Raw genomic sequence first — 15,035 nt, 5'->3', positions numbered from 1 at the left:
AAAAAATTCTGGGTTTGAATCCCAACTTTACTACATGTAACTATAACCTTGGAAATATTATTCTTTGCACCTCAGTTTCCTCATCTAAAAAATGGGGATAGTAATTGCTCTTACCAACAAGAGTTGTTTTGAGAAAGAATATTCACAAAGCACTTAGAGAAGTTCATGGCATATACTAAGCATTAACTGTACTAAGTTTTGTCCTACATCTAAATTTGTTCATGTTAAATAAATATGGGCAATCTTGTAGGCAGCCTACAAAATGGGAACTATAAGAAGCCCAAGGATTTCTCTTTAAGAAGAGGTAGGAGAGAAGGCTATTCTAGCCCAGGGTTTCCCAACTGGGCATTATTGACATTTTGTGACAGTTCTTTGTAGATGTCGGGAGGACTCTGTATTTTCCCTCCAACCCTCCCTCGTTTGTGACAAAAATGTCTCCAACATGTTTTTTCCTGCCTTTCTCTTAAATATGTCTGTAGGTACCATTTTGAAAGTCATTGCTCTTACAACTCTGCTTTATAGCTCTAAAAGGTATAAGACTGTGTATCTATCAGAATATAAAATATATTAATTGGACATTGTTTTAGTAGAGTTTTCCTTTTAAAGAACTGGTATAGATTTATAATTGTTTTTGTTTCCTCTTTAGGAAAATCTGTTTGACTCTTTGACAGGGCAGCCACATCCTGAAGATGTACTACTATTTGCCATTCCAATCTGTGCCCCTTATACCACCATGACAAACTACAAGTAAGTCACCATTAGTTTACTCAAACAGCTGTCACAATACTGCTTACGAATTGTTTTGTAACCTCTATGTAGTAACACTTGCAATTCCTTTCTAAAGATACAAAGTGAAACTTACTCCTGGAGTTCAGAAAAAGGGAAAAGGTATTTAACATCTTTTTTTGAATTATGGTTTTAAACATTTCTTGACTGAGCAGAAGTAGATTCTTTTATTTTCTATTTACAGCTGCAAAAACAGCCTTGAATAGTTTCATGCATTCCAAAGAAGCAACAGCAAGAGAAAAAGACTTATTCCGAAGTGTAAAGGTAAAGTATTTCTTTATCATAAAGTGTCTGGATACTGGTGGTACAATTACAAATGTGAGCAGAGGAGTTCTCTTGTGGCTTAGTGGGTTAAGGATGCAGTGCAGTCGCTGCTGTGGTGTGCATTTGATCCCCAGCCAAAGGAACTTCCATAGGCTGTGGGTGCGGCCAAAAAGAATTACCAGTTATAATTTTGTATTTTGGTTCTTGTCCTGTTACCAAATGGAAGCTGCAGCTATTGTTTTGGTAGAAGATGCTGTCTTACTAGTAGCAATGTAAAATAAGTCATTTCAGGTGAAAATTTTAGAAATGCCATTCTTGACAGCAGAGGACATAAAATCTGTCATAAGAGAAAACATGATTGTGAAGATATTCAGCAATTCTCTTTTTTTAGGACACGGATTTATCAAGAAACATTCCTGGCAAAGTTAAAGTATCCGCACCCAACCTTCTGAATGTTAAAAGAAAATAGCTGAAGTTCTAAAATATTTGAGAAGAGTCAATTTTATAGCCTTTTGGAAGTTCAGAGATGAAAACATGATGTAACAAGACTTCCGCATTTAAAAATGAACTAAACATTGCCTTGCTATATTCGCCAAAAGGACTTATTGTTTTTCCCCCCAGTTTTATAGAGAGGAAACACTGTCTATGATAGGATTTCCTAAAATATTTGTGAACAGCTAAATGCTAATTGTATACATCTGTAGTTCTACATTTTCTTGAAATTTGGGTGGTTATGTATTCATTTCATGTTGTAAAGAAATCAAACTGTGAAGTGGCTCAACTGCTTAGACTATTGACTTGGTAGTCTACTGTATATAACATCTAATATATCTATTACTCACAGGCCAATCACAAGGTCCCCCCGCCCCAAACCCCTCCTGGTAGGGGTGGGGTTTGGGGGTGGTTAAACATTTAGGATTAAGTCATGAAAACCCGAAGTACTGGCTTCCTTCTGCCTTTACTTATATCAGACCAGATTTTAAATACAAATAATTCCCATGATTCGGCTAAAGAAATAACACCTAAAAGAAACTGGTGTTGATCAATTTATACTTTTCATCTTAATTCCTTCCTTATAATCTCATTCAGCTCTGTACCTTTTTATTCCACCTCTAGTAACTACTAGCAGCATGTTACAGAGTATCTTAACCTTTAATATCGTTAAGTGCACTTTTAGACTTACCACTGAAAACCCCTAACCCAGCTTTCCTCTGTCTCCTGATAGATGGAGAATAAAACCATACATTATTGCCCTTCTTTTATGAACTACAAAACCGTAACTTTTTAAATAATTAGACAACACCTGCCTGTAGTCAACACTAGCACTTGCCCCAGTCCTTTCACCAAAGCATTAAGGTCAAAGTACTAAAAAGCTGTTGACCCTTCCAAGGTTTCTTTCACCAGTTTACTCCTATTGAGAACATTTTTCCATTTGAAACTACTGTTTAAAAAAAACCTTTATGTAGCCCGGTATTGTAAATACAACATAATAGACTACTCTTGCCATTAAAAAAAAAAAAAGTAAAATATCAGTGTCTTAAAAAAATAACTTGATGGAGTTCCCGTCATGGCGCAGTGGTTAATGAATCCGACTAGGAACCATGAGGTTGCGGGTTCGATCCCTGCCCTTGCTCAGTGGGTTAACGATCCGGTATTGCCGTGAGCTGTGGTGTAGGTTGCAGATGCGGCTCGGATCCTGTGTTGCTGTGGCTCTGGCGTAGGCCAGCGTCTACAGCTCCAATTAGACCCCTAGTCTGGGAACCTCCATATGCTGTGAAAAATGGCAAAAAGACAAAAAAAAAATAAAATAACTTGACCATTTTGTTTAGTGGTAAAAAAATTAGTATGTTTCTACAGATATATATCCTGATATTACCAAATAGAAACTATAATAACCATTCCTCGGAGTAAAAAAACCCAAATATTAATTTTATTTTGCTTTAATAGAAGACAGTTACTGGTGTTAAATACATTTATTGTAAACTTTAGACACAAAAATAGGTTCTCTAGGCCATTCACATGCACGTTAAGACCAAAAAGCTGCAAACTACAACAATGCATATAATTATATAAACAATGTCACTCGGGATGTTTACAGAATTGCTGTCCATGCAAGTGATCAGAGACATTATCTACGAAGCCTTAAGATCCAGAAGTGTTGTTACTACCAAACCTCTGATTAACACTGTGAAGTAAGTGTTTTGGAAGGCAGTTCCATGAGTTGGCTAACATCTCTTTAAAGCAAATGACTGCTTCTAAACTCAGCCTGAAAGTGGACAAAGAAAGAGAAATATAATTTCACTTTACTCTTTAGAAGTACATTCATTTGAAGAACTACCAAAAAATAAAAAATTTAAAAAAAGCACTTTATAGGAACTGGATAGTTTTATTAATGAAGGCTTATTATTGCTCTTAAATTACCCATAAACCTGTTTTTTCAAGAGCACCAATTCAAAGTGTTTTAAGAAACACAATTTAAAATGAGTACCAAGTAAAATAAATTACTTACCTTACAAGAGATTTTGGTTGAACTGAAAATATAAGTATTTCATTACTGTGTGCCTGAAACAGATATGAAGAGCACATTAAAAGTACTTCACAAGAAAGTTTCAGCAATATTATGAAGTGTCCTTTAATAAAAGGTAGTGTACTTACAGCTCTGTGATGGACAAGAAGGTTATTGGCGCACCCACCAAAAACAATGACTTCCCCTTCATCACTGGCACAAGCTGTATGCCATAACCTACATTTAAAACAAGAGCTTGAGTCTGAAGTCACCCCAAACACCAAATTGATAATTTAATCATCTGTAATCTGTAGCATAAATTAAGTATAGACCAGAACATAATGGTGAGAAACAATTATCTCAAGGAAAAGCAGCAAAAGCTAGAAAAATGAATGTCTGTTGTATCTGGATGCTGTCATTTTCTCTCTTTGGTCCATTCCTAATTTATGTGATGAGGGGTTTGAACTGAATGATCTGTTCTCTAGGTCTTTGTTAGCAATAAAAGTCTTATGGGAGATGAGTAGTACATGCCTTCTCCTTCCTCTTTTCATAGACAGGGCCAAATGTCCATATACAGAACATCTGAGGGATGTTGACTCTGCCTGATAATTCTAGGCAGAGAGTATTTGTGCTAAATGAAGTCTGAGTGGCATGACTATATGTAGAGTTAGATGCTTGGAGAAAAATACAGGCTGACCTTACTCAAGTATGTTTTGAATCCTAGTTTGACTACATCATTTCTTTTAGTAGTCTTTGTAACAATTCTTTTTGAGATTAACAAGAAAAATTACTATCAGTGTTTTAATAGGTTTTTTTCAGATCATTTTTGACTTCTTAATCTCTGTTATGCAGTGTAACTTCAATCTGATTGAAAGTTCTTGTTTTTTTCCCCCCATAAACATTCTTTAGGGTTTTCAAATTCTCTCCTTTCCAATTCCTTTTTCTTTAACAGTAAACCTAGATGCAGTTCAGTTCACATTGGTGAAGAGCTTGAGTATAAATTGTAATGTCGTCAATAATTTTATGATGAAGCAAAAATCAAAATCCAGCCCTATTTTTCTTCTCTTTTTTGGCTTTTTTTAGGGCTGCACCTGCCTGCAGTGTGTGAAGTTCCAAAACTAGGGGTCCAATCAGAGCTGTAGCTGCTGGCCCACGCCACAGCCACACTGGATCTGAGCCTCGTCTGCGACCTACATCACAGCTCATGGCAACACCAGATCCTTAACCCACTGAGCGAGGCCCAGGATCGAACCTGAGTCCTCATGAATACTACTTGGGTTTGTTACTGTTGAGCCACTAAGGGAACTCCAGCCCATTTATCTTTCATGAAAGATAATGGAAAAGAAAGCAATGATACGAGGATAACACTGATTTTCTTTCCTTTCAAAAGCTACCTTAGTGACTGAATGCAGCCACAATTTCCTCAATCACTATCAGTCTTGTACATCTCTACAGACCTCATTCACTCAGTATAAGAATTACCTTTTAAATGTTCATACCTCGGTTTTTCAGTGTAGGGATGATTAAATTGTATCCATTCATTTTTACTGATGCAGTAAGTCCAGGCATCACCTGATTAAAGCAAAAAACAACAAAAAAGATCTATAAAGTATGTTATCAGTGTGACAATAACATTTAAAGGGGGCACAACTTGGCAAGAATAGTAACAAACCAGATTTTGAGCAGATACAGAAGTCTATTTCTTTTTTCTCTGCAATTAACCAGGTGAGCCCTTTGCATGCTACAGCCCTTTAGCAAGGCAAAGTGCTCCAGGACATTTCTTTACTGGAACCATGGATGTATGTCGTAAGGAAATAATTATAGGTACATTACAAGATCAAAATGAATAGCACACCTTCTAACCCTATGGCCCTCTGATACATCTAAAATACTGATTTTTTTCCAGCTATTTATATATTACATATGAATGATACACAATAATTTTGTTGTATTTTTAAAAGGACTTACTTAGTGGCTGTTTATCAGTGGTAAATCCTCCAAAGAGAAAGAGGTGATCTGAAGAAACTGGTGTTAGTGAGTGCCACGATCGACCAACTGGGCATATGCCTTGTGGAATTCTGAAAGCAGTTAATGTTTAAAAGCAGCTACTGTATTTAAAGCAGAGAAATACTGAAGTTTTAAGTTTAGATGGAATTTTGAAAAGTGATTTTTAAAAGGCTTCTTGGTATTAACTATGTGGTTTAGAATGAACTATTTTCTTTGAAGGTACACTCAACTTTAGACCTTTTCTTTTCAGCAAACACTGGGCACATGCTATGTGCCAGGCATACAGTTATGGGAACTGAAAAATAAAATTCCTTCTTTAAGGATTTAATCATGTTACTTAAATTCATAGTTATAGAAAATGTAATAAGCAAATACATATTATATACTAATAATAGAGAATAAGGGAAAAATCCATTGAAATTTTTTGAAAAATGTTTCTAAATAATTATCTAAACTGATACCTACAATTCATTCCACTCCCATGTATCCAGATTGAGATAGTGAAGATCATTCATTCTAGCATCCTAAAAAAGGATAAAGTAATTATTTTGAGTAACTGAAAAGCAAATAACCAGAACTGTTTTATATACTCACTCGATATCTGCCTCCAAACACAAAGCCCTTGTTCCCAACAGTTGCACAGGCATGGGCAGCACGAGGTGAAGGTGCTTTACCCTAGTAAAGTCAAAAAAGCAATTTAATAAATACCTGAACATTTCATGAATACCAGAGTCTCTTCTGGATGTGGGATAAGAATGTGCCAGACGTAAAAGCTTTTAAGCTGAAGTACAGACTTCTAGTAAACAGTAGTTCTGAAACATGATGACCAAAACTGGGAATTTTAATTTTCTGAGATGTATCAATGAATGGGCTAGTTAATATAATAGAATGCTTACATGCTTTAATCTTCTAAAATAAAAGCTAGCACATTAGGAGTTCCTACTGTGGCTCAGCAGGTTAAGAACCTGACACTGTCTCTGTGAGGATGCAAGTTCAATCCCTGGCCTCACTCACTGGAGGATCTGACTTTACCTCAAGCGTAGGCTTCACCTGAGCTCCGAGCTGACCCCCTGGCCTGGAAACTTTCATATGCTCCAGGTGCGGCCATAAAAAGGAAAAAAAAACTAGCACATCATATGACATCTGTGTCACAGGAAAAAATCTAATATTTGAGTGACTTAAATTCTAATCTAGCACTGTCATTTATTTCATTACAAACAATTCCATGTAACAGCTTTTAGATAATAGATGCTGGGCTAGTCTATACATTTATTAAACTATTTTTAGTTTGAGTTTTCTAGACTGTCAACTTTATACCTCAAATCCCCTTCTACAAGCAGCTTTAATAATTCATTATTCTTCAGTAACTCACAGTAGTTATAGGCTGGCTCCAAATAAATGTTTCAGTGTCTAAAATATGTACATGATCATTCCATCCTCTTGGATGACTTGAATTCTATAGAAAACAGTAAGAATTTGAGTTATTTGACAATGTTTGTAAAATCACATAGGCTTTTGTCTGGTTTACTATATAACAAGGCAAAAAGAACAAAGCTAATAGCAAACATAAAATGTTTTATTTCAATAGATTAAGTAGGGTAAAGCCATATGCAAATATGAAGCTTCACTTACCCAAAAAGATGTTTCATCAAATTCAAAAGTTCCCAATACTTTATCTTCAGGTAAATATCCATACCCTCCAAAAAATATTAACCTGTTTGATAAAAAAATCAAGACACTAAAAATCCAAACAGGATACATGAGATTTTTTTTATTGTCATATTCCATGAGTTGAGAAGACACACTTGAGTATATAAAAAAAAGTTGCTTAAATAGTAATGGCTGGGGGAGTTCCCGTATGATCCAACTAGCAACCATGAGGTTGCAGGTTTGATCCCTTGCCTTGATCAGTGGGTTAAGGATCCAGCATTGCCATGAGCTGTGGTGTAGGTCACAGATGTGGCTTGGAACCCACATTGCTGTGGCTGTGGTGCAGGCTGGTGGCTATAGCTCCACTTGAACACCTAGCCTGGGAACCTCCGTATACCACGGGTATGGCCCTAAAAAGCAAAAAAAAATAATAAAATAAAGACTCATATGGCTAACCGTTGTCTTAGTCAATTAATGCTTTGCCATTAATTCACTTAATCCTCATATGGGCCCTTGAAGGCACGTTCTTTGGTTACAATGGGTAGTGGCCAAGAATACTTAGCAAATACAATGGCAAACCACCTTCCACATAAAAACCCAAACATACTGTGCTGCTAACTCACTTGTTTTTATACACCCAGACACCAAGTTTGTCCTTTGATGATGGAGGAATTCCTTGGCAGTCAATTCTTTCCCAATGTAATACTCTGTCTGTAGACCTTGAATCCAGCATGTAGAACTGTCAGAGGCAATGATTTTAGTTAAGATTTAATTATGCGAAAAAAATTCAACCTTGGCATTTGACTTTATTGTGATTTATGATAAGAATGTCATCTAAATCATTGCTATTAAAAGTATAACTGCAAACTGGCTGCCAGTCTGCAAACTTAACTGGTCTAACTTCTGCCAGAATGTAAGTTACCTAAGGAACTTTGCACCCTGTTTAATTAGCTCAGCTCACTTTTTCCCCATGCCACACAGTTTTAATAAAGGAATACAAAGTGTACTAGTTTTACATTATTTGCCTTACATAAGCCCTGTGAGTTGTACTGATCTAATTCATGGCTATTAGGATGGAGAGATCAAAAAAAACGGACTTTGCAATTTCATATTCAAATTCAATTTATCAAACATGTCTTAAGTGCCTATTTAACTCAGGAGCTAGGATACATCTTAAAGTATTTGTCCATCTTTCAAAGGATTCATAGCCAGCTACGGAAGTAAATCTGACCTTTTTTTACTTAAGACTCCTAAAGCTTCCTTGAGGTCAGATTTTAAATACTCAACCCTAGTCATTTAACTAACTACCATCATTTCTCTGACCATCCCTCTTAAAGCCATAGCTTTCTTTTTCCCAAGCTTCCTCATGTTGTGTCCATGTTATTTTTTCTCCCCCTTGGCCTTGAAAAATACATGGCTCAATTACAGCCTATAGCAGTGCCACACAAAACCTTTTCTTTCTTCAAACAATATGCAATATGTATATATTTTGTGTTTTTACAGCTGAACCCGTGGCAAATGGAAGTACTCAGGCTAGAGGTTGAATCTGAGCTGTTGCTGTCGGCCTACACCACAGCTCATGGCAACGCCGGATCCTTAACCTGCTGAGCAAGGCCAGGGATTGAACCCGAGACCTCATGGATCATTACCTCAGCTTCATTAGTGCTGAGCCATGATGGGAACCCCTCGAACAATGTTTTAAGCAAAAGCCTAAATATAAAAATAAAAATGGAGGTCTCCTGTGGCACAGGGGGTTAAGGATCTGGTGGTGTCACTATAGCAGCCTAGGTCGCTGCTGTGGCACAGGTTCAATTCCCCAGTCTGGGAGTTTCCACATGCTGCGGGCACAGCCAAAATAAAAAGTAAAAGTAGAGCCATACTTGCTAAGATGGAGGAGGAAGGGGCAGTCTGAAGGCTGCCCAGCACCATTATGTCCCTTTCACAGGTGTCCCAAGGCATCTCAGAGAAATCACTAGAGTTCCTAGGAGCACAGTCTGAAGTCTGAAATCATTTCAGTGCTCCATCTATACCAAACCACTCGGCATTTCCATGAACAAGACATAATTGCTTTTATCTCTGCATCTGGGTACCTATTCCTTGGCTACCCTTTCCAAATGTATGACTCAATTCAAGCATCACCTCTTGGGTGAAGACTTGTTTTTCTGCAGATTCAACAGTTTCTACTGAGCTATTACTGTGAGCCAGACTCTGTGTTATCTTTTTAACATATACTCCTGAAATCATTTACTTAAGTGTCCCTTCTAGAATGTGAACTCTAAGAGGCGGGGACTGTATCATCATCTGTCTCCACTGTCTAACCAAGTGCTCAGCATTAAGGTGCTTATTACTCAATTGCCAAATAAATGAATTTTTATGCATCTACCTATGTCACATGCACCTTTCCAATGTCATCAGTCTCTTACTGGCCTGAGAGAAAAACTGATACCTTTTTCCTATTTGGGAAAAACAGACAAAGCCTAACAGCAGTATCCTGGTGCCATGTTATAGGAATGTTAGTATATAAAATTTTGTCAGTGTTAATTTATCCTTAAGACTTTTTGAGTGGCGACCTGTTAATTTTTACCCTGCCCTCCCCAATATGTGCACCTTGGTTTCATTTAGTTTACTAAACCTCATCCAGTACTCCAGGGTACTAAGAGAACAAACAGCTGCATAAAGAAAAACAACCTAGGAAGATACCGCACATACCTTACCAACCAAAGCTGATTTTACAGAAGGCCTAAGAAAATACAGATTGGTGGACAAAATACTAAAATGCACATTCATACCATAATTAAGTACATATTTTTTAACTGCAACAGGAATAAGTATAAACTAGCCTTAAAAATCTGGTATTGTATGAAAAAGACCAAAACTGCCTTGAACCATAATCCTCAGAAACACTAACCTTATTCGTGTTGCCTCTGGAATGGTGTCCTCCGAACAAGTACAGCACCCTGTCTACACACACAGCACAGCTTCCTGACATAGAGGGAGGAACATCACCTTCAGTGTTAATTTTCTTCCTGGGAGGGAAAAATTTATTTAAATTTCCCAAAAAGGAAGAAGTGCAAAAATCTTTTCTTCTGCTTCTGTTCCCACAATGAAGGGGAAAAATAAAATGAGTGGGCTGAGTAGGTATGTCAGGAGTCTCTTCTAGCTCTAAAATCCAAAGAACGAACTCGTCCTCTTCACCTATGCCCAGGCTGTGCCAGCAGGTCCGTCCGCCACACCGGCAGCACGGGAGGTTCTAAAAGCCTATGGGTCATATTTCATTATTCCAGGAGCAAACCATCTGATGTTTCTCAAACTAATTGTCTGCTTTTTAATTTACTTGACCATAAATGATGGTTTTGTTTTTGTTTCTGAGTGGGCCAAGAATCCCAAAGGAAGAAACTTCAATATCCCATTTCTGACAGATTAATAGGTGTTTTTAAAGAAATCTCACTTAAGTATACTTGATTTTCTGTGTTAATAATAGGTGTTTTTAATTCAGTCATTTTTTAGCTGTTGAGATGAATCTGATTTGGACCTTACATAGTACTACAGACATTTAGGTCATGTTTCCCTATAGGCCAGTCCCTCCTCTGAGGGCTCTTTACATGTCTTAGTCTGAATCAAAAAACTAAGAATTCTAAAATTTAGAATATTAATATGATACTCAAGGTTAATTTTGCTCACAGTATCACTTTATGCTAAGTTCTAAGTTTTGATAGGCTTCTTTTTTATAATTTCTTATAGGGCTGAATTGCTAAAAAAATGTAGAATTCTCCTATTAAAGGAATACTATTATACATTTCCAATTCTCTAGAAAAAGATCATCTGATAAATGTGTACAGGGTCCTTTTGCAATGAAGCTTGTTATGACTTGATGCAATTGTTTAACAATTGGGGCTTTTACGTCTCACCATATTGTGAGACGTAATGTGGGCTTTTTCTTTTTCTTTTTTTTTTTTTTTGTCTTTTTGTCTTTGTTGTTGTTGTTATTGTTGCTATTTCTTGGGCCGCTCCCGCGGCATATGGAGGTTCCCAGGCTAGGGGTTGAATCAGAGCTGTAGCCACCGGCCTACACCAGAGCCACAGCAACGCGGGATCCGAGCCGCGTCTGCAACCTACACCACAGCTCACGGCAACGCCGGATCGTTAACCCACTGAGCAAGGGCAGGGACCGAACCCGCAACCTCATGGTTCCTAGTCGGATTCGTTAACCACTGCGCCACGACGGGAACTCCGAATGTGGGCTTTTTCAAGTGTGAAAGTACAAGTCTTAACCATGGTGTAACTTACAGTTTTCTTAAAAAAATAAAAAAGTGAACCTAGAAAAAGATCAAGCAGCTAGATTAACACTGAATGGCTTAGCATCTTTAATTAAAATGTTTTCATTCATTAGAATGGGTTCTAGGGAGTATGTTTTTTTTTTGCAACCTTATTTGGATTTTTTAGTCCCCCTCATAATATCTAGTTACCATCTTCCAGTCTCCATGTTGTAGATCCATAGTTCTTCTCTAGGCAGATAAAAGTCATATAATCCTCTGACTTGATTACTCTAAGGAAAAAAAAAATACAAATATAAAAAATGGTATTCTAAAGAGGCACTATTGTATATTTTTTCATATCTGTTTGTTTTTAGGGCCACACCCCCCAGCATATGGAGGTTTCCAGGCTAGGGGTCCAATCGGAGCTACAGCCGCTGGCCTTACGCCATAGCCACAGCAGATCCGAGACGCATCTGCGACTACCCCCCGCCCCCCGCCAAGCTCATGACAACTCCAGATCCTTAATCCACTGAGCGAGGGCCAGGGATTGAACCCGGGTCCTCATGGAGGCTAGTCGGGTTTATTAAACACTGAGCCACAGCAAGAACTCCCTTTCTTCATATCTTATTTGAATTACTAAGAATTATGAATTAAATGGACAATCCTCCTTGCCACATACTCAAGGTAATGCTTAATACAGACAGCTCTCCGTTCAAATTTTTGATAGGGCTGTTGGTGCAGGAAGCTAAGAGAGCTCCAGGTAATCTCCAAAGCCACTCTATCCTGAACAATCCATGCACCACATTTCAGCTATGTGACTTTGAGGGTGATTACCTGTGCCATGGTAGGCAGACTAAAGGAAGGTCCACCTTGAGAGAATCTGACCCACACTAACATGTCATTTTCTAGCCATTCTTTCCTTTCAGCCATTCATTTTCTACCAAGAAGCAGAGAGGGCCGAACTGCAAATATTAAGTCCTTGTGCGAAATTTGAAGTTCCTTGTTCTGCTCTATTTGCCTTTTAATAACAGACTAAGCTGACCCTATGCCAGAACTTAGCCAAGTGCTGTCCATGGACTGCTTTATTTGATCCTCTCACAACAACCCTAAGAAATTAATTGGTATAGGTTTTTTAGAGAGAGAAATAATTTGCCTAGGGTTACTTAGCAAGTTTTGGTGGAACGAGGACTCGGCCTCCTTTCACTCTATTTGTGACTTCAACCCCTGCCTGGCCTTTCCAGCCTTTGAACTGCCCTTTCTGAACAATGTTGACATACAGTCAACAATTGCAGTTCACTGAGAATGGGTGCCAGGGTCTTATAAGCTTGAGTATCACACAAAATAGTAGAACAGCTGGGCATGTCAGCACTTCTTTCTCCACTCCACCACTTAGGAAAGGAAAGGCTGGAAGCAAGACAGCAGGCTGACCCTGAGCAGATCAGCCTGGCAGAAAGAAAACTGACTTCTGCCCAGGAAGCTAAGCTTTACTGCCATCAAAATAATCTCCAAGGGCTTCCAGATTGTGCCTGCTCTTAGGGTTCCTGCCAAAATGTGGAGGGCAGCCTGTTTGGAACCACCAACTTCACTGATGATGCTTCTTCACCCTGCCTCAGCCATAGGCATCCAGGCCCTCTGCAGCTTACCTCCAGAAATCTTCCACCCTGACAACCTTCCTTCTCCCCACCTTCCTTCTTTGTGAAAAGTCTCATTCCCTCAATATTGCTGACTTTTACACACAGAATTACAAATACAGTAGTCGAGGCTGAAGACTAACAGGTTTATTTTTCTCCAAGGGAATTATTTACATTTTAACAAAGGTCTACACACCAACCACATTCCTCTTAACACACACCCCATTCTGGACACCTATTCACTGGAGGCTGGGGAAAGCATTCCAGATTAATTGGGACTGGCAAAAAAAACCGCAAATGAAGTAATCAGGATAGTTTTATCGCATCTATTTTCTGAGAATCATCTCAAAAATGGCCAACTATGGTCACATCAACTAAACCAGAAGCTTAAAATCTATTACCAGAATCACCTAGCAAATCATGGAAGGCACAGGTGTAGTGGATTACATTTAATGTGAATGGGGGAGAAATCATTTTTAAAACCTAAAGTTACTAAAAAAATTTTTTTGGTAGGAATGCCTAAGAACTACCCCAGCAAATGAAAGAAGACGATTCTATACAGTGGAGTGTTATTAGGAAGCTCTAAAAGCCAAAGGGCAGGAGAATTAGCAAGTTTAAATAGGAGACACTTGGGTAGGATTTCCAGAGAGGAAAAGGGGAATGCAACCAAATGCTCTTTTTTTTGGCCACTGATCAAATTGCTCATGATTACAGAGCTGCTCTGGTGGTTAAAATTGTTGGGTTTTTTCGGTCAGTGGTGAAGCTTTTCAATTAATTTTCCTAGTAAGGGTTTCTTGTGAAAAACCTTAACCCTTTCTCAGCTGAAACCAAAAAGAAACTGGCCCTGAAACGTTCAACCACCACTAGGCGGGCAGGTGCACAGGTGTAGCTGGGACTCAAAAAGCGGGAAGGTTGCAGAAGGCTGTGCCTGCGGCCTTTAGGAGGTCCCAGCTATTTCCCCACACTTCCATCTCCCCACAAGCCGGCCACAGCATCGGTGGGCCACAGGACGCTGGCTCCAGAGGGCTAAGTGCTCCTAGATGAGCCTGATAAAGGGTTAAGAGTGACATCACACACCGTTACCTCTTACACACCCCGACCCTTTCAAATAAAACCCTAGTCCTGCATCGCCCTTCCCCCCACCCCATCAAGTAACTAACTCTCGGATGTCAGAGCGCGCGGGGCGGCCACGAGCTGTGCGAGGCGGGGGCGCGGGCTTTGTAAGCAGAAGGCTGGCGTGACAACAGTCCAGGAGCCTAGGTACGGATTGGGACATCCGTGGGAAGATTCCCACACTCACAAAAAAAAGGAACCAACGCGCGGAGTCGCAACGTTGGGAGTGCCGGAGGCGCCCGGGGCGGCCGCTCTGGCGCTCCCACCCCCGATCTGGTAACAGCCGGGCAACGCCCGCCGCGGCCGGGCCACCCACTGACCTTGTAGCCTCCCCAGACGAACATGTGACGACCGTCGCCGACGGCTACGTGTCCACTACGCTCCGCGGGGCAGGCGAGCTCCGCGGACTCGTAGCCCTCGTAGGCCGGCCCCGGGAGCTCGTCCTCCCGCAGGTCCTCGTAGCCATCGGCCATCTTGAGGCAGCGCTTCGCTTTTCCAGCAATCCCCGCACCCGCCGAGGGGGAAAAGACAAAGGAAAAGGAAGAAGACGCACGGCGGCGCGAGGAGAGGCGACGGCGGCCAAAGGCACGGTGTGAGGGCCGCTCCGTGGCCGCCTGCGCGCGCGTCCTCCAGACCACTCTCGGCGGAGATGGCCTCTCGCCGCCCGGGCGCGGGTCGCGGGCAGGAGGCGCGGAGGCACCCGGCCCGGAGCAGGGCGTGCAGAGGTCCGGCTGGGGCTGGGGCCGGTGCCAGCTTCCAGCCCGACGGCCCCGCCTCCAGCTCGCTTCTCGCCGCCGCTGGCCCTTGTTTACGCCGCAGCCG

The 15,035-nt window shown here is 40.2% G+C and overlaps 2 protein-coding genes across 5 annotated transcripts in view; one reads left to right on the top strand and one right to left on the bottom strand.

The window, feature by feature from the left end:
- Positions 1 to 4,082, top strand: part of NEMF (nuclear export mediator factor) — a 48,972-nt gene extending 44,890 nt beyond the window's left edge. For all 3 annotated transcript variants that reach the window (XR_014818199.1, XM_001924630.6, XM_084980669.1), the window contains 4 exons: positions 647 to 747; positions 845 to 888; positions 971 to 1,050; positions 1,442 to 4,082. Coding sequence is in view for 2 of the 3 variants with exons in the window: in XM_001924630.6 (XP_001924665.2) it covers positions 647 to 747; positions 845 to 888; positions 971 to 1,050; positions 1,442 to 1,519 (303 nt within the window). In the remaining variant the exon portion in view is untranslated. The remainder of the gene's footprint in view (positions 1 to 646; positions 748 to 844; positions 889 to 970; positions 1,051 to 1,441) is intronic.
- Positions 3,009 to 15,025, bottom strand: KLHDC2 (kelch domain containing 2). 2 transcript variants are annotated; one of them, XM_001925208.8, is made up of 13 exons: positions 14,534 to 15,025; positions 11,680 to 11,759; positions 10,122 to 10,239; positions 7,837 to 7,952; positions 7,196 to 7,277; positions 6,936 to 7,019; positions 6,158 to 6,238; positions 6,029 to 6,087; positions 5,525 to 5,634; positions 5,056 to 5,128; positions 3,706 to 3,793; positions 3,560 to 3,612; positions 3,009 to 3,316 (listed from the first exon to the last, which is right to left on the bottom strand). In XM_001925208.8, exons 1-13 carry the CDS (start codon positions 14,684 to 14,686, stop codon positions 3,193 to 3,195), a joined length of 1,221 nt encoding a protein of 406 aa, XP_001925243.4. In that variant the 5' UTR covers positions 14,687 to 15,025; the 3' UTR covers positions 3,009 to 3,192. The 2 variants fall into 2 exon arrangements, with proteins under 2 accessions (XP_001925243.4, XP_084836806.1); XM_084980680.1 differs by lacking the exons at positions 7,837 to 7,952; positions 10,122 to 10,239.
- Between the last annotated feature and the right edge of the window lie 10 nt (positions 15,026 to 15,035).

This window comes from Sus scrofa, chromosome 1 (genome assembly GCF_054392235.1).
Source record: "Sus scrofa isolate SSC_HxYL_T2T_F1_AM1 chromosome 1, Sscrofa_HxYL_maternal_Yorkshire_Landrace_v2.0, whole genome shotgun sequence".
Taxonomy (NCBI): domain Eukaryota; kingdom Metazoa; phylum Chordata; class Mammalia; order Artiodactyla; family Suidae; genus Sus; species Sus scrofa.
The sequence above is the reverse complement of the archived record's forward strand: the minus strand, read 5'-3'. Positions and strand labels throughout refer to the sequence as shown.

Bases quoted from the DNA above. Each gene is read 5' to 3' on its own strand.
- KLHDC2 (XM_001925208.8), bottom strand. From the start codon at position 14,686: ATGGCCGATGGCTACGAGGACCTGCGGGAGGACGAGCTCCCGGGGCCG. The intron at 10,240-11,679 runs GTAACTAGATAT...TTTCCCTCCCAG, and splicing joins AACATGGAGACTGGAAGATG to GAAGAAAATTAACACTGAAG. The intron at 3,317-3,559 runs GTAAGTAATTTA...GTCCACTTTCAG, and splicing joins CAACCAAAATCTCTTGTAAG to GCTGAGTTTAGAAGCAGTCA.